At 31.8% G+C, this 20,212-nt stretch overlaps 2 protein-coding genes across 2 annotated transcripts; one reads left to right on the top strand and one right to left on the bottom strand.

Moving 5' to 3' along the window:
* Positions 1-8,250: 8,250 nt before the first annotated feature.
* On the bottom strand, positions 8,251-9,225 carry LOC7460985 (uncharacterized). Its single transcript, XM_002306628.3, has one exon. It carries the CDS (start codon positions 9,223-9,225, stop codon positions 8,251-8,253), a length of 975 nt encoding a protein of 324 aa, XP_002306664.3.
* Positions 9,226-12,821: 3,596 nt separating this feature from the next.
* Positions 12,822-18,088, top strand: LOC7469185 (probable methyltransferase PMT24). The gene is made up of 9 exons (XM_002307428.4): positions 12,822-13,136; positions 14,234-15,348; positions 15,429-15,578; positions 15,751-16,021; positions 16,105-16,215; positions 16,302-16,476; positions 16,659-16,928; positions 17,286-17,480; positions 17,569-18,088. Exons 2-9 carry the CDS (start codon positions 14,269-14,271, stop codon positions 17,795-17,797), a joined length of 2,481 nt encoding a protein of 826 aa, XP_002307464.4. The 5' UTR covers positions 12,822-13,136; positions 14,234-14,268; the 3' UTR covers positions 17,798-18,088.
* Positions 18,089-20,212: the final 2,124 nt, after the last annotated feature.

The raw sequence follows: 20,212 nt of genomic DNA, 5'->3' as shown, positions 1-20,212 counted from the left end.
TGTTGTTTTTTCTTCCAAATATAAATTATACTTGTTTGGTTATATAAAAAAAAAATGGTTTAAATGGTCCCATATTAAATTGAAGTATAACCTCAATTTCATGTGAAACAAGTTGGAGATGCTTTTACTAAGGTTGGACCTCAATTTAGAAAATAATCAAACAAAAAAAATCCTCATCTTCTCATTAGATATGTTTTGCATTACTCAAGCTATCAAGCTTTTTTCTTCAAATCTCTAGTCTGAATACAAACTCAACCTTTCAATTACCAATTATCTTACGAATCTTGGTAAGTAAACATGATGATTAACACATGGGTTTCCTTTATTTTAGATGTTTTATTCTTGTTTTGATAACTGAAATCACCATCTTTTTATTCTATTTCTTTAAAACCAAACATAAAGACTTGTTATATTTTTTGGTTTTTCTAACATCTGCACGTGTGTTAGCTATTCTGCATTTTATCTTTTTGGGTTTTTCTCACATCTGCACGTGTGTTAGCTATTCTGCATTTTATCTTTATAATTTTATTTTCTATTATGGCATAAATGAAAGCAACTCCATATTGTTTTTTGTGGTACAAGAAGAAGAAGAATTGCCTGAAAATTCTATAGAAACAACAAAGAAGGTGTTTATAAGCTAGTAATCTATTTCTTAGCTTAAGAAATCATTAACTTAAAGTAAAAATTTGATTGAATTGAAACATGGGTTATTGTTGCTTAATTCATTTACTTTAGATTTTAGGGTTTTAGGGTAGATCTTTTATATATAATTCCTTGCAAATAACTATTGGTCTTGGTTCTTGTTGTTTGATTTGACAGTAAATAAGATCTTGAATATTTAGGTAGGTTTGAGTTGAAGATGTCTTAAGGTTTGTCTCTATATTGTTGTTGTTGTGTTACTAAGTTATTTTTTTAACTATCTTCATATGGATGTTCAAACACACTACTTCACCTTTTCTTTTGGTATAACATTAATTTTTATGAGCTTGGATCAATTAATGTTACCAAATGTGCAATATTTTATAGATTGATTCAAACATATTCATTCATACTTTTTTTATATTTAAAAGTTACTTGAATGGATGTTCAAACACACTACTTCACCTTTTCTTTTGGTATAACATTAATTTTTATGAGCTTGGATCAATTGATGTTACCAAATATGCAAATATTTTATAGATTGATTCAAATATATTCATTCATACTTTTTTTATATTTAAAAGTCACTTGAATGAATGTTTAAGTATGATTCTTTTGGTGTAATACTATACATTCACTCCTCTAATATGTCATATCATTAGATTCTGGTGAATAAATATTTCATAGCAAATAATTTCATGTTTGTAGTGTAATACTATTTTAATTGTGGTGTGGAATTTGTATTTTGGTGGACTTTTGTTGGCTTTTTTATTCAAAGAATGCTATACTTTAGTAATGCTTTATTTATTAACTCATGCTTGTAAAGTGTAGTTTCATAGCATGCTAGTAATTGAATCTTTTAGAGAAAATACTTTTAAAGGTGCAGTAATTGTTTGTATGTCATGCTTCTATTAATGCATCTTGAATAGATAAGAAGAACATTTGCACTGAATTAGAGATCAGAGTTCAACAATGATTTTGAACTATTTTTATGATATAATCTGCATACTATTGCAATTGGATTACTTGTGGAATGTTTTGAGTTCATCAAGTCAATTTTTTCATAACTTGTCATTGTTTTATTCTATTCTTATATATTTTTATCTATATTTGATATTTTTCTTGAGGCAAGTCAATTTTACAATCTGCATATTGTCGCAAATGTTTAATCCTTTTTTTTTTAATTACTCTAACATATTTATGTCCTTAATTGTTTTTTTTTTAATCTGGTTATCAAATAAAGCAATGGAAGATTCTGAAAGTCAAGATAAACTTTTTTGAACTAAGGAAATGTTGCATACTTTTCATGATATTTGCATCAAAGTTATTAAGATGGGAATGAGACCAAATACTTATTTTAATACAGATGGTTGGAGATTTGTGATGATTGTCTTCAAATAATAGACTAGTCATGCTTTCACTAATGCGCAACTGAAGAACAAATACAATGATACAAAAAAAATTAGAGGATATAGAAAAAAAGTTGATTTATGAAATCGGTGTTGGTTGAAGTAGTGAATTAGAAACTATTTCTACAACTGATGAGTAGTGAAAAGCAAAAATCCAGGTTAGTTGTTAAGAACTTCATCTTTTCACTTTATGTGTCTTATTTATGTAGTTGATGAATTCATTAAGTTTCATTAATTATATTCAATTTGTTTTATATAAAAAATTAGAGGAGTAAAAAAGTTTAGGCATGTTGGTATTGAGTCATCTTTTATAGAAAATATGATATAATATTCAGTAATATAGTGGTTATTAGACAATATGAGTGGGCTTCCTTTTCAAAAGTGTTGTATTATAATGAGGATGATGAGGATGATGGAATGAGGAATGTTGATGATGATGATGTTAATATAGAGGAAGGAAGTGGTGATTCAAATGATGATGTCATTCTTAATTTTATAGATGATGTGAGTAACATGGTAGTTTGATTCAGTGTGACAAACAACAATAGCACATATAGTAGTGGCAAAAGGAAATCTAGACAATATTCTACAACTCAAGGAGAAAAAAATAGGAAGGGGTTCTTGAATAGGAGCTCAATTATTTTCATATTTGGATCGACTTATTGATAGTTTTTTGACAAAGAGTGATGACACCTCTAGTTCTAAAGATAATAAAAGGTGTAACATTGAAGAAGTGATGAAAAAGCTTTATTCCATAGATGAAATTAACTTTAGTGATGACTTGCATACTTTCTCTACTAAGCTATTTTGTTTAAGGAGCAAGAGGGTGAGTAGCAATAGGAGATATTGATAGAAAGTTTTACTGGCTAAAAGAATGTTTGATCAAAGTTTAAAGATTTAGAACTAGATGTGTGTTTTTATTCTTTTAAATTACTTATGCCATTGTGTTTTCCTTAAAAAAATATTATAATTGACTACTATTTTTTAATATGTGTTTTTATATGTCTCCATGTGCTTATGTAATGTGTGTTTTGATTATGACAATTGATTTTGCTATTTGTGCACTGAATAATTATAATGTCTTTTCTATAATGATAAAATGAGGTCTTTAAATGAAGATTGTCGATTGTAAAGAGTTTGTTGTATACTTAATAGATTGCTAATTTTGTTTTTGTTTAATATGCATGGTGAACCATGCCTTAATATTAAATTTTCTTTTTGTTTTAAAAATAGTTTGGATGATATATTGTGTTGTTGTTTATTGGATACTTCTGATAAGAGAGCCACGGTTTGAGTGAATTATAGTGATCTTATTGAACTGTGATTGTGTTATGCCTTATTATTAAAAAACTTTTCTTCTAGTTATGCCTATCTTTCATTGTGTGCGCTATAGTTTGAATTTTCTTGATTCCATTATTGCAAGAGACATGTAATAGCCCTACTGTTATTATGATTATATGGATGCTTTCTAAGTTTGTACTATAACTTGTTTACCTAACAGTCTAATGGTTATTGATATTTAACTTGTATTGTTATTAAGGAAATTTGGAAAAGACCTTTAGGTTAAAATAATAACTTTTAAAAGTTTGTTGGCCAACTTCAATAACTTTAATTCAATTTGTAGCGTTATGGCATTTGAGGAAATTTGGATGAGACCTTTAGATAAGAATAACAAATTTTGAAAGTTAGTTGGACAATTTCACCAACTAATGTTTAACATTTAAAATATGGAAAACACATGTAGCTGGAAGTTAATTGTAGTACAATATTGTTTGGTCATAGTATTGCAACCTACATGATAGCCATCACATTTTCAAAAGTCAATAAGATCTCCTTGTTGATATGCACCATGATTCTTTGTTTAATTGATTTAGTTCTAAATCAAAATAGTCATAAAGTACATTTAAAGAAAAAAGAAAAAAAAGTCAATATCTTGATTAAAGTTTATGGACAAGTGACTGAAATGTTGTAAATACATAATTAGTTTCTTTTAATTAATTAATACAAGTGGTGCATTTATACAGTTATAAATTAATGTAATTGTGCTTTTCACCACCTCTGGTCTCCAATCATAATATATATATATATATATATATATATATATATATATATATTCACTCCATTTGATGAGTCCAAAAACAAAATTAGCTGCTTGAAAATGACCCAGTTATGAACATGATAGATTGGAAATTAATATAGACAAAAACAAAATGAAATGTAATCTTACAAGCAAAGGTTTTCTTGTAATATGTACAATTGAAATTTGGAACATATGATTTGTGACAAAGAAAGAGGAAAAATATATTGAATGCATAAACATTTGTGTATGTGTAGTCAAATTATAAAATTAGAGAAAGAAATCTTGAAAACTCAAGTGGAAAATGGCACATCTATGAGAAAAAAAAAACTAAATTATAAAAGAGTGATTGGTTTATATAGATTGTAAGAAGATTAAATATGAAAATTTAATTGATAAATACAAAGAAAATACATAGAATATAAAGAAGATATATTGATGACATTTTATTTGTCAAAGAAGGGTGAAATTTTTTAGTTTAAAGGGTCAAAGCTAACATGAAGTAGAGTATGATTGAATGCTAAATAAAAGGCAAAAATCACACCTTTTTTTTTCTAGTTAAACCACGTTTAACTTGTACAAGAAAGGCAAGTGAACAATAAAGCTAGGTCTCTTTTGTTTGACGGAAAGTGGTTTTCTGAAAATCACTTTCCAAACTTTCATGTGTTTGTTTATCATTAGGAAAGTTGGTCAACGGAAAACACTTTCTAGTCAAAGAAAAATTTGGCTTGGTTTTCAGGAAAGTGTTTTCCCTTTATTTTGGGCGGAAAACACTTTCCGGAAGTTGTGAAAAATTTAGAAATGTCATATTATTTGCTGATTATATAAAATTTGGTTCTCAAACTTTTGATTGCTATATATATTTTGTTTTGAATATTTTTTTTCAATTTTATCCCTTAGAATTTGATTTTTATATTAACTTTGGTCCTCATTTTTATAATTGTTATTTGTTTTTCCCTTATCATTTTTTAATTGAAATTTTTTATCTATCAAATTTGGTCCTCATTCTTTTATTGTTACTAATTGTATTTGAAATAATTTATGAAATGGTAATTATTATTATTATTTTAATTTCTTCATCTTTTAATTTTTTTTATTTGTTATATTTGATCTCTATTATTTTGATTATTATTTATTTTATTTGAGATAATTTATGACATTATTTTTTTTTTCAATTTCATTCTCATTCAACTTTTTAATTTGTAAGATTTGTTCCTCATTATTTTAGTAAATTTGAAAAAAATAAAAAATTAATAAGTTATTTTCCAGCTCATTTTCCATGACATAACCAAACACTGGAAAATGTTTTCCAACTTATTTTCCATTATAATACCAAACATCGAAAATAATTCACTTTCCCAAAATTCAATTTCCAAAAGAAAACTACTTTCCAGCAAACAAACGGGGCCTAAAAAACAAATCATAATATAACCTAATATTTTCAAGCAAATGTTTTCTTGCAATCTATATGATAGAAATTTATAACATGTGATTAGAAATGAAGAAAAAGGGAAAATATAATGAATGCATAAGCATTTATCTGTGTGTATATTCAAATTATAAAATTAGAGAAAGAAATTTGAAAACATAAAGTGGAAAGTGAAAACATCTATGGAAAAAAAAAACTAAATTATAGAAGAGTTATTGATTTATATGGATTGTAAGAAGATTAAATATGAGAATTTAATTGATAAATACAAAGAAAACACATGGGATATAAATAAGAGATTTTGATGAAATTTATTTGTCGATGAAAGGTGATATTTTTTAGTTTGAAGGGTTAAAGCTAACATGATGAAGAGTATAATTGAATGCTAAGTAAAAGGAAAAAATTACACTTCTTTTTCTAGTTAAATTATGTTTAACTTGTACATGAAAGGCAAGTGAACAACAAGGCCAAAAAAAATCATAATATAACTTCATATTTTCATGAACTTAAGCATATAAAGTTAAGAGGGGAAAAAAAGAAATTTGCATCATTACCATATCTAGGAGATAACAGATGAGAGATATAAAACATGACATTTGATGCAATTTGATGATCTCTTATAATTTATGATACTCCTAAATACTAAATATTTTATGTCATCATAGATATGGACGTTAAGTGATTTAATGCTCTATTAAAAAAAATACTTTTTATAAGAATTATGATAATGTAATGAATCGTGTTATTGATTATGTTAATAATGTTGGTTGTGATGATGATGATAATAGTGGTGGTGATGGTGGCAATACGGATAATGATGATAATGACGATGATCATTTTCGAGGAGAGAGTTTGATTGTCGTAAACTAATATTATACATGGCCGAGGCTCTCTCCATGTATTATAATATATATATAAAGAACCTAGTATGGTTTCATACAACATATGTATGAGATGGTTTAAAGAAATATTAGAAGAACATTGGAAATAATGTGGTAACATATTAGGATATATGCAACAACATTACAAAGCCTGTGCTTTGATTTAGAAACACAACATGATTAAAAGTTTCAAGAAAAATGAGTGTTATTGAAAAAATGGACATGTTTTTGTATACATTAGTATTGGGTGCTTCGAATAGGAAAGTTCAATTAAGATTTCAGCATTTAGGCGAAACTATTAGTAGATACTTTAATGAAATTTTAAGAGCAGTATGTTTTCTCACAATTGATGTTATAAAATTAGAAAATTTTGAATTTTAAAACACACCGCAAGAAATTATAAAGGTAACTCTAATATACTTCTTTATCATTAATGCTAAATATAAATTGATTGAATAATTGCTTTTCAATCATTTATACACTTATTCTTCTTGTTTTTCATGTAGAATTGCGTAAGAGCAATTGATATACTATAAGTATTCTCAATCACGCACACTTGTTAATACACTGTGTGATAGAACGCACATTTGTAGTGTGGAAAAAGAGATTGAGAGTTTTACAAAACATGCTTGCATATCATTACAAGATGCAAGTTCATATTGTAGTGATATCAATGACACTATATAACTATATTTAAAGGGAGTCGTAGGAAGATGTGACATATTAAAAAAAATTGATCATCATTTTAATTTTGTTCTTGATGATTTTTTTAACCGTTGTCATTTCACGTTTGCAAAGTCATAGATACTAAAGGACTTCTCAAATAGAAAATGTTCGTGATAAGATTGCAGGTAGTTTAATGAGACAGTAAAAGTAATTAAGATCATAATGTTGCATTGTTGTATTTATGATGTATTAATAGTCCAATACACATGTTCTTTTTACTTATTTTATTATTGGCATCACTTTCAATTGTAGTTTTAACCTAACATTTTTTAATTGTATTTTATTCAACAATCATTTTAACCAAAGTTTTAACCAAACACATATTTTAATCAACCCAACCGAACTAAAAATAATTTTTCTAAATCTATTTTTTAAACCACAACTACAAAAATTATAACAATACCAAAACACTTTTATTCCATCCCTCCATATTTTCCAAAGAAAGTTTTGGCCCATTGAATATCTACTTGCCAAGCACTAACGTACAAAATTTAAGACTGTTTTTAGTCATATCTTCGCAACTCATAACATGTGGAGAAGCAGAAGATTGATAAACTTGAAAATTAAGTCCGGTAAAATTCAAGCTCAATTTAGAATGACATGGTCAGGAGATAATTTTTATGCCAATAACAATGACTAGCCCTAGCAATGCTTATCACTTGACTTTGATTTTTTTTTTTCCTTTCCTTTCTTTCCTTTTTTTTTTTTTAAAAAAAAAACTTTTTCGAGTGACGAAAGGCTTGGATATTCAGATGCTATCAGCATAGTTTCAACAGGGGAAGACTACCTTGTTCCAAATTAAGGTGAAACCTCACATATAGGGCTAAACTTTACAAATTCTCAGAACTTAAAGTTTCTTGACATTAAATTTAGTTTCCACATTTTCATCTTAACTTTTACTTGCACCCCTCGTAACATTAACACTTTGGCCACCTTTCATGACACAAGGAAAACTTACAATCAGCCCCTAACCAAAGAGCAAGAAAGAACTTTTTTTTTTTTACCAATGTTACAAGAACAATATATAACAATGATTCTTGTTGATGTCATACATTTAAAAGTTACTCAAACATGAAATTATTTCTCTGGCTAGACATCCTTTGCCTTCAAAGGAACATAGTCATTATAACCTGCATCGAGGTGATCCAAAGTCGTAGACTTGTCGATGTTTTCATGGTGATATGACTTGCAAACAAAGTAGGTCACCGTTTGAATAACAAGCTCAAACAAAATCAACAGGACAAGCAACAAGAAACAAATAATACCGCATGACACCCTATTGACTATTCCTAGCGACGATCCTTCAACAAGCTTACTAAATTCTATTTTCATGATTACATAAGATATAGTCATCGTCAGAAATATAACTCCCATGACCTTTGTCTTCCCTCTTACAAGTGCCTTGCTCTTGATCATGGCCGTCATCACATATGCTTCTTCTGAAACAGATACAACACTAGCCGTTTGCCAAACAAGGCTAATATAGACAAACCCCATGAAGAACAACACTAATAAAACAAAACCAATAGCAAGAATATAACGATTGATCATGAAGATTCTAGTAACTGCAATTGTTAGCAGTGTACCCATGGTAAAAGCAATTATTGCAGCGAAAGCACAGGCGGAGATGATCACAAGCCTCTTCCAAAATTTAGGCACAGCACGCATCACCATCTTGAAAGTCACTTCTTGCCCTGTAGAAATACAAGCTATGGTGTAAACAACTGCAGCAGTTGATAGAGGAGAGAAAAGGAGAAGGAAAGTGATGTATGCAGCCTTGAAAAACAAAAGTTGGGTCCATCCAGTGGAGTTGGGAAGACATAGTTCGATTTGTTCTGGGGTACCCGCTTGCGGTTGCATCCGAGGCACTTGTACTACTTCAATGATTTTTGCAAATAGAGCATTTGATACCTTCATGTTTGCTATGAAGACAAAAGACGTAGGGAGGATAAAAACAAGGGTTATCTGGGAGAAGATTGTTTTCCTTGAGAAGATAATCTTGAAGGCTTCCTTGTAGATGCCGAAGAGACCAAGAAATTGCATCTCTTCTTGTTTGCTATCCATGATTAATCAAGTTTCCTGAGTGGGGTTTTTATTGAAGAAGGGAGATTGATATAAGCAGCAGCTGTGTTGGATTTGGGTCTCAAACTAGTCTAGGCCTCAAATAAAGGGATCCGTCTAATTCTCTCATCACATTATTATTGGTTTAAAATGCTTCTTAATTAAAAAGTTGATAAAAATGGAAAATATAAAATATTCACAACAATTTATTTTCTGTACGTATATTTTGTGGAAAATTAGCCTATATATAGCTCAATCACTTACCTCTTCTTTTCATATTAATTTTATTTAATAAAAATAATATGATACATCTAAACACACACATAGAAGCTTCTATTTGTCCTCAATTACCGATACATATAATTAAGAGCCAGCCATATGTTCATGTCAATGGAAAATCTACCTCGTAAAAATCAATTAAACTCAACATGTTTGTCAAGACTCATAAATACAACAAGAAGTGGACATTATTTTTTTTAGTGGGAATAACTCAACCTATTTGAATTTTGCAAGTAGTTGATGAATTAGAATTTTCGAAATAAAAATACCATGAATTTTCGTATTGAAAATTTGACATGTTTGTCCATCAACTATTTGCTAATCTCGCACCAAAACGACATGGAATCTTTTTTATTTTGTTTAATTTGAATTATAATACGAGTATATACTACATGGACGACATGGAATTTTTTCTTTCTTCTGAATAAAACATATGTACTAAATATTTGGTTTATATTGTTGCTAATGTCAAAATAACCTAGGTATTATCGCCTCCTCTCTAGCTAATTCCACCCAACTCCTTGAAAAGTAATGTTGTTAGAAACCGTGTACGTAGCAGCTAGAAATTAATCAAATCTCGAGCCTTTAATTTTATAAAAACATGTAGATCTCTTCTTTACGAAGTCTCTCTTGCACATTTAATATCGCCTTAGAGCTTCAAGATAATTGACTAGTTATAAAAAATAAAAGATATAATTACTCTAAAGTATTTTATTTAAAATAAATTGTATTATTATTTGATTTTTATTTTTAATAATTGTTATGTCTAATCTACTGATATTCTATTTATATGAATAAGAATGAATCTATTACAATGAGTTATTTTTTGTGCTGTGAGGGGGAAGGTTTTATATTAAAAAAAAATCACTTTACTAGAAAAACCAAACTAATATGTAGAACTCTAAAATAAAGAACCGATTATATTAAAGGAAATATATGATCATCCCGCAACATCCTATCTAAAATAAACTATATCTAAAATAAACTTAATTGAAATAAAATAGAAAATTTCTAGGCAGGTTAGAGATAGCCCCGGTCTTTCAAGAACTAAGAGTATTGTTTTAAAACATTTCTCATAAATCTTCCTGCTAACAATTATTTAATTTATAGACAAGAATAAGAATTTGAAATTTAAATTGAATTTTGAGAATAGATTTCAAAGATCCTGGACTAACTGACTGGAGACCAATTCTTTTCAAAACAATGCAAACGTCGTTTCCATGTCTTCAAAATGCCACTGTTTCCTTAACAACGTCACAGTTTTCATTGTATAAATATCTAACAGGGCACGTGTGAACCCGTTGTGGTGAGGTTGTCGCCGTCAACGCGGTATTCATATTTCCCAGGCTATGTATCTATCGTCCGATCAAGCAACTGTCTTTCCATCTTGCAGCTTCCCAATACCGACAGTTCATTGTCCAAACAAGCAGCGAAGATTTTAGGGTTAAAGATCCATCTTCGTCAGAAATTCCCAGGTCCGTCACCATGTTTACCAGCAGAGTTGGATAATCCGGCCAGGCTCTGCCATGGACCGTAGCTGAATTGAAGGGCCCAGTTGCACCTTGGAAGTGCAGGCGAGAACACACATATTTTGTCGTTAACATGTCACGTTGGAAGGGATGAAATGATTAATAATAATGTGCTTTGAGGACTTGTAAGTTGCAAGGGTTTTTTTTTTTTATTTATGGCGGGACCTATCGTGCAGAGTAACCATTTATGATTTCATTCAATGAAGATTCTTGGCTTTAGACGTAGATCAGATCAAGACCATGTTTTCTTGCTTTCAGTTAACAAGTAAAGGGAGAATAGGGACTGTCGGTGCATACGTGTACTGCATGGTACCATCGCTATCGCCTGATCCAACCATCTAGCCCATGCCCTCTCTCTGCCCTCCATTTGGATCTTTACTAGGCTTTAAATAATTGTATTAGCAGTCCATGAGTCAACTTTTTTAATAAGATTTTTATTTTCTTTAGAAATCTTTTTAAAACATATAGATCTCGCTAAGAAGCCAGATCCATAAATCTAAATTTGACCGTTAGTAAAGTATGAAGTAAGGTGAATTTAGCATGTTTCCTACATTTAAGAAATATAAGTAATATAGATTTGATATGTTTAACATATTTAAAGTGATTGGATTTAAAAGTGCATAAACTTAGTAATTAGTCAAGTAAATATAATATGGGTCTGATATATTTGTCATATTGTCAGACCTAAGACTTCTGAATTTAATGGGTAGCAAGTTCACAGTGTGTGGACTTGGCAGCCTGTCAAGTCTATGTAATGTGAGTCTGGCATGTTCCCAAACCCAAAACGTCTGGATTCCACGAATAGCCAAGTCTAAAGTGTGCGGACTTGATACTCAGTCAAGCCCTTGTGACGTGATCCTAACTTGTTTGCCTACAACTTTATCAATTTTTAGGTTTTTATGTTTAATCGTAAGCGATTCTTTACTATTTAAATGTTAAAGGCATAATAAACCATCATAACATAATGATTTCTTCATGGTTATAGGTGTGTATAAGATTTCTTAAGGGATTTGTCTTATTAATGATATATAAAAAGATTTTTAATCTTTGAATTTGAAGACTCTTTGAATTTTTTTTATTGTTTTAAGTCATTTAATAATTTTTTTTTTAAAATACTGACTTTACTATCGAAAGATTTTTGAGTCTCCTGATTGAAACTATTTTATTACATGTTTTCCGGACTTTTTTAGTAGATTGGGAGTTTTCTAAATTAAAAAAATTTAAATATTTTTATAAATTAATTAATTACTATTCCAAATACTAAATAACTTTTTATTCATGTTATTAGATTTTTTAACTTAAGCTGTAGTAAATTGCCATGACTCACGGAGCTGCAGTTGTTAACAACAAGAACTCATCCACATCCCACAGCCGACACTAGTGTCCAAAACTGGCCAGGTTAATCAAGGAATTCCCAACACAATCAAATGTCATTCTGTTTGCACTTGCAATTCGTTAGGATTGCCGATTTGTGTGACCTGTGAACTAAGAGCCATAAGGCCCCTAACCTTTCAGCAGCATCACACGCATCTCCCTGTTTAACTCTACCTGTTACTATCGTCCAAGTGCTAACATGGTCCAAGGACTTCGGTGGAAAATGTGTCCATCACTCGGTATAAACCAATTTACAAGATGCTGTCAATGGCTAATCAATAGAGCAATGCCCCCACCGTCAGTCTTTTTACTTCGAAAGACACGCATGTGGTCAGTGCTTTCCAGTTGGAGTTGCAAATTTTGATCTTGACTTCAGCAGTGTTTTTTTAGTCTCACACATAGTTCTTTTATTGACCATCAGCCCTCCATCCAAGGAAAGAAGGGACACTCTGCTATTAAAGCTCCCCACTTGGCTGTCTGCTTAAAAACCTCTCTTCTCCTCTTTCATTCTTCACAAAATAAAGAGGAGATCCAAAGAGGTTGTTGCTTTCCCTTTTTTTTGTTTTTTGGGTTTTCCATTTTAGATCCAAACACAGCAACTTCATTTCTGACAACCCGCTTCTACTCTCTGCTTCTCGCAAAACAGAACTTCAAGATTTATACTTGAAACTGCTACAATGTTGTGTTAGAAAAATACATGATCAAAGCCTTGACAGGATTCGGCATTTTATTGTAAGTTAATCATTTCTTCACTTTCTGAATGTGGGTTTTTACTTTTAACCAGAGCGCTGATCTTACCTCTTATGTTCCTGATAATTTAGTTCTAGATAATGGCGCGTTTCTATGTGATAATGGCGTGTTTCTATGTGTGTGGTAGATACGTTGCTTGTCTGCTTTTACTATGGCATGTATCAGGACTTGTAATCAATCGAGTGCTTGAGAGTTGAGATTGTTTAGTCGTTTCATTCTTCTTCATTTAATACTTCAAAGTTTGTTATTGAGCTTCTATTGCAAAAAGAGTTTTTATTTCTACTTAAACTAGTGGAGTGGATCTGGTTCTCTTTCTTTAACCAGCACCAAAAAAAAAAAAGTTTCTTAAAATCTTCCTTTCTTTCTGCCTTTGTATTTACCAAAAGCTGTTCTTTTATAAGAAGCATGTTACATGTTTGATACATGTAAGAGATTTTATACCTTCTTTTTGGCTCTTTATTTTGATCTTTATTTATTGTTTTCCTTGAAAGTTCTGATCTATTTGTGATTTGTGACTTTTTATCTGTTTAAATCAGTCATTAGTAATAGGTGGTTTAATGTATCTCTAGTTTTTGGAAAATTAGATTAAAGAGATGCGTGAAAAGGATAAAAGAATACTCTCGTTGTACTACTGTACCTATCTCCCTCCCTCACGCACGAAACAGTTCTTGATTATAGTAGTATGCAAGCAGACAAGGTGTTTTAAATAAAATCCTCGCCGAAGAAAAGGAATATAAAAAGAGAACGAAACTAAAGATGTAATTCGAGTCCAGAAAGGATAGCTTTTTCCCAAAATTTAAGTTAAAAGGGAAAGTGGACATGAGTCCTGGAACATAATTTCTAAGAGAAGAAAAGCAGACCACCCTGAAATTAAGGTAGTAAGGTGCTTGATCATAAGATATCAAATTGGATAAAAAGGATTGTCAAAAAGGGAGCACATAGCCAATTGTTGTGCAGGTTTCATACTTTATCTTTCTTTCCCCTAACTGTTACCCATTAGTGTTTTCGTGATAAGGTTAATTTTAATTTAAGGCGTTGGGGTTTGTAGTGTAGCTGATTTTTGTTATTTTACATTGCAGGTGTATATAACAAGCGTCATAATATTAAAGCAAGCATGGCTATGGGAAAATATTCCCGTGTTGATGGGAAGAAGTCATCCAACTACTGTTCTACAATCACTGTGGTTGTGTTTGTTGCTTTGTGTTTAGTTGGGGCTTGGATGTTTATGTCATCATCTGTTTCAGTTCAAAATTCAGACTCGTCTTCCCAAGAGAAAGTGAATGATGTGAAACGAGTGGCTGGCGAAAATAATTCTAAGCAATTTGAAGACAGTCCTGGTGATTTACCGGATGATGCAACCAAAGAAGATGGGAACACTGTTGATTCTCAAAGTGATAGCCAATCTGATGTCCATGAAGACCAAAATGTGACTGAAAAAGAGAGTGAAGGTACAGTTGAGGATAACAAGGATGAGAAGACTGAGTCTAAGAATATGGTTGAAGAAAACCAGGATGAGAAGACTGAGTCTAAGAATATGGTTGAAGAAAACCAGGATGAGAAGACTGAATCTCAAGAGGAACCAAAGACAGAGACTGAAAAGGATGGAAAAACAGAGGATAGAGGGTCAAATTCAGGAGATGGAGAATCAAATTCAGAAGCTGGAGAGATGCCAGCTCAAGGTGATGAAACAAATAAAAGCGAGCAAACAGAATCAGAGGAGAGCTCAGGTGAAAATAAATCCGAGTTGGACGAGGGGGAGAAAAACTCAGACTCAGGAGAGAGTGCAAATGAAAATAACCAGGATGGTGCTACTGAGAATAACGTGGATAGTCAAGAGAATGATCAAACTTCCATTGAGATTTTACCTGCCGGTGCACAATCAGAACTTCTAAATGAAACTAATACTCAAAATGGGGCTTGGTCAACTCAAGTGGTGGAGTCACAGAAAGAGAAGATATCGCAACAATCTTCAATATCTAAGGATCAAAATGGTCATGCATGGAAACTTTGTAATGTCACTGCTGGACCAGATTACGTCCCTTGCCTTGATAATTGGTATGTTATAAGAAGGCTTTCAAGCACAAAGCACTATGAACATCGAGAGAGGCACTGCCCTCAAGAAGCCCCCACTTGTCTGGTATCCATACCTGAAGGATATCGACGCTCAATTAAGTGGCCTAAAAGCAAGGATAAGGTAAACACTGATCCACTTGATTGATGAAAAAACTTTCCTGTTTACTTCGGCTGAAATATTTATTTCGGCTCACATTGCAGATATGGTACTATAATGTTCCCCACACCAAGCTTGCTGAGGTTAAGGGACATCAGAATTGGGTTAAACTTACTGGTGAATATCTGACTTTTCCTGGTGGTGGAACTCAGTTCAAGCACGGTGCTCTTCATTATATTGATTTCATCCAGGATGTGAGTTTCTTTATTGCACTTGTTAGCTGCAGTTCTTGTCCTTTATTTTGTACAATCACTAAGTCAACAGATTGAGCATGAGACACTCATTTAACCGATCTAGGTTGTGTGTAAATATGATTGTGTATGCTGAAGAGTATAATGCGATCAATTTTTTCTATGAATGATGCAGTCACATCCTGATATTGCATGGGGGAAAAGAACCAGAGTGATATTGGATGTTGGGTGTGGGGTGGCAAGCTTTGGAGGTTATCTTTTTGAAAGAGATGTTCTCGCAATGTCATTTGCTCCCAAGGATGAACATGAAGCTCAGGTTCAATTTGCACTTGAAAGGGGAATCCCTGCAATGTTGGCTGTTATGGGCACCAAGAGATTACCCTTTCCTAGTTCTGTTTTTGATGTTGTTCACTGCGCACGCTGTAGGGTTCCTTGGCATGTTGAAGGTGATGTTTGTTTCTATTCTACTCAAGTAAAAATTTGTCTTCTTGTTTTTCTTGTTTCAGAGATATATTTTGAGTCCTTGCAGGTGGTAAACTTCTTTTGGAGCTGAATCGAGTTTTGCGACCTGGTGGTTACTTTGTCTGGTCTGCCACCCCAGTTTATCAAAAGCTTCCAGAAGATGTGGGCATTTGGAAAGGTAGAATATTTTCTAACATTTGCATTCCTTTCTAGAGGATAGTATGTGGCTTGCCTTGATATAACCTTTTTTTTTTTTTATGGCAGCCATGTCCAAACTAACAAAGTCAATGTGCTGGGATCTGGTGGTGATTAAAAAGGACAAACTAAATGGTGTTGGTGCTGCAATATTTAGAAAACCAACTTCCAATGACTGTTATAATAATAGACCCCAAAATGAGCCTCCACTGTGCAAAGAATCTGATGATCCAAATGCAGCATGGTACTTTCTTTTTTGTCCCATGGTTTTAGAATTGCCTCTTTCTTCTTCCACAAGTACCCATCCTGATTTTTCATAATAACTTGCATAGATAATTGAAGTGATGCAAACATGCTGCCACTTTTATTATAAGCTTTGAATTGAGGAAACTTGAAATTACTATGATTATGGATGTTTGTCTTCAGGAATGTCCCACTTGAGGCATGCATGCATAAAGTGCCTGAAGATGCATCAGTGCGTGGGTCTCGATGGCCTGAGCAATGGCCACAAAGGCTGGAGAAACCACCGTACTGGCTGAATTCTCAGGTTGGAGTTTATGGTAAAGCTGCGCCAGAGGATTTTGCTGCTGACTATGGCCACTGGAAAAATGTTGTTTCCAAATCTTATTTGAATGGAATGGGAATCAACTGGTCTTCTGTAAGAAATATCATGGACATGAGAGCTGTATATGGAGGGTAAGCAATTTGACAATTTTATCTTATGCTAGTTATTTAAGCAGACTTTTGTTTGTTATGTTTGGTAAAGACACTGTGTTTCTCTTGTCTGTTTGCTATCCTGTTGAAAGTATGCTGTTTTTGATATATCTGATTGGGGTATAGAATTAAGCTACATTTATTTGATTTGTTCTGTTGGTTAAAGGAGTGGATCATGTCTTTGGTTTATCCCTGTGTGTTGATGGGATTACATGTTATTCGTCTTTAGTGATTGATGGGGATTTCCCCTAGTAGCTCACTGTCATTGTTACTATGTTTTCCATTTTCCATGGTAAGACACACATAGTAGTTTCTTATGCTTTTCTGTAATTGTGTTAGGTTTGCTGCGGCACTGAAAGATTTGAAAGTGTGGGTTATGAATGTAGTCCCAATTGACTCTGCAGACACGCTTCCAATAATTTACGAGCGTGGTTTATTTGGAATGTATCATGATTGGTGCGAATCATTCAACACCTATCCTAGAACTTACGATCTTCTCCATGCCGATCATCTCTTTTCCAGTCTCACAAAGAGGTTTGTTCATCACATCACCGCTTCCTAAAGAAAAAAGAGATCCCTATAATTTCTGTGACTTGATGTTCTGTTGTTTTCCTGGCCACAGGTGCAACTTAGTGGCAGTAATAGCAGAAGTTGACAGGATACTGAGGCCAGAAGGAAATCTGATCGTGCGTGACAATGTTGAAATCATTGGTGAGATTGAGAGCCTGGCCAAATCTCTGAACTGGGATATCCGGATGATTTACTCAAAAGACAATGAGGGACTGATTTGTGTTCACAAGACAATGTGGCGTCCTACAGAGCCAGAAACAATAACGTCAGCCATTATATAAACCTGATGCTTCAGCTTGTACCTTCCATTTGAGGTTTACCTAGCTGCTGGTATTGATGTCGTCCAGGTATTATTCTGCCATCTTTAGGCATTTGAGGGTTAGTATCAATTAGCTCTATTTCTCCACAAGCAATTGTAAAATTATAGTTAATTAGTTTGTTATTCTTGAAGTTTTCCTCATGATCGTTAATGTTGTTTTAATCATCCCTCGCTAATTCTTTTGCTAGGGATGTTGGCTGTATACTTGTCATGGATATTTTTTTCCAGATTAATAAAATTGCTTAATGGTAAATGCTTGTTGTACCCTATGAATTTGTACAAGGGGACTCCTCCTTTTGCTTTATTGCTTTATTAATAATGCTGTTGGTGCTCCTTTTTTCCAGTTAATTTGTACAATACTTGATTTTCATGTTCATTAAAATTTATATTACTTTAAGAAGATGAGATACACCATACATACTGAATGCTTGAAAGAACCTCAAAGTTCAACATCTTTCCAACAAGTCAGGGCAACTAATTTCTATCACTTTCATTGGTTTAAAATTTACAGTAGTAGGCATCCTAAAACTTATGAACAATAAAACAGGCTTGTGCATTAATTCTATACAAATCAATCATGATTATAAGGTTTTTAAAATCATGCAGGAGAATCTTACTCAGTATAACACTTATTATTATTGGATTAGCATGGGATTCAATAATATTAATAATAATAATAAAATCTATCATTACTGCAAGAAATCTAAAATATATAGTGATGAATCACTAATATTGACCTAAATTTTATAAATTAAAAAGATCTTGGTCATATATTCATGAATATATTTAAGGTTCGGCTACGGTCAGATATTGCCGGAATCCTTATAATTTTAAAAACAATTGCAGTTACGCCTCCACCAGCGATGTTAGTAATGGCACGACTGGCCTGTGTAGCACGCAAAGGCCAGATCACTAGAGGTTGGAGAAGCAGCAGCCAAGGGCTGCTGCCTCTGCATTGCAGTGCCAGTTTGACTTGTGTTGCTCGCGATGCAGCGCGAGGTAGCAACCTCACCTGGCTACACGTAACGCGAGGGCTATGCCTCGTGCTACTGCGCGTAACAACAACCATTGTTGTCGTTGCTGAAGCTGCCACCAACGTGGGCAGTGTACTCTGCTGGTTGTAGCAAAAAGAAAATGATGACAGGGGAAGAATTATGATTCTGCCTCTGCTGCTTAGATTAGGGATTTTTGGGGCGGAATTATGATTCTTCCACTGAAACTAATACTTCCACTGAAACTAATACACTATTACATTTAGGGTATAATTGAGGCAGTATTACGATTTTGACCGTTCATGTATAAAATATTATTTTTATATTTTAGAATGAAAACTCTAATTTAAATTAATTGTAGCATTAATTTTTCTAATTAGATTAGGATTGAGTTAAAAATGTTTAATTAATGTTTTTTGAATTTTGTAATATCCTAATAAGATTAGGATTTAATTAAAATGTTTAAATAAATAATGTTTAGAAAAATAATTTTTCTAAAATAAAGAGAATTTTTAAGTTGAAAAATTATATTTATGTGATTCTAAAATAGTTTATGATATTAATAATAATTTTAATATGATTAATTTTCTTATTAAATTTTGAATAATTGTTTTTCAATGACAATTTATACTAAATAAAATTTATTAAGTTGGGGAAATTATCAAATTGAATTTGATTTAATATTTTTAAGTATTAGAAAGTTTATTTTTAAAAAATTCATATAAAGCTAATAATTATAATTAAAGCATGCAATTTTTTTATGCATATTAATATGTTCTTATGCATGATGGATGATTAGGAACATTAAAAACTAATATGAATGTGTGTTTTATGGTTGAATGATTGTATGATTAGATAGGACCTTCCTATCTTTTCTCTATTTTTATTAGGGCTATAAAATTCTTTTTTCATCTAATTCCTCTTGAATATAACTTGAGATTTCTTATTCAATTATGTAAATGTTATGTAATTTAGGAATGTAGGAATTTAAATAGAAAAATTATTTTGTAATTTAAGAATGGTGATGAAGGATACAACCATGGTGCTTGTAAAAAAACTTATGAAGATTTGCAGCAATTACCTAAATTTTGACCATTTAGTTCTCTTAGATGGCTCAAGGTAATTATTTTAGATATATCTATAATCATCCAATTAGAATGACATGTTAAGGGGTGTATGTTTATATATAATTGTTATGTATGATATATCACTAATTCCATGGATAAGACTTAATTAAAATTATAAATCCTTCATTACTATATTAAATACATGTTGAAAACTTGATTTGTTGCCTTTCAATTTTATGTGCATAAAACTAGAGTTTTATTCATGGATAACTTGTTGAGCTACTTAAGATTACTATTAATCGAATATGTCTAATGCTA

Source organism: Populus trichocarpa, chromosome 5, assembly GCF_000002775.5.
Source record: "Populus trichocarpa isolate Nisqually-1 chromosome 5, P.trichocarpa_v4.1, whole genome shotgun sequence".
Taxonomy (NCBI): domain Eukaryota; kingdom Viridiplantae; phylum Streptophyta; class Magnoliopsida; order Malpighiales; family Salicaceae; genus Populus; species Populus trichocarpa.
This window is presented reverse-complemented; position numbering and strand designations above follow the sequence as displayed.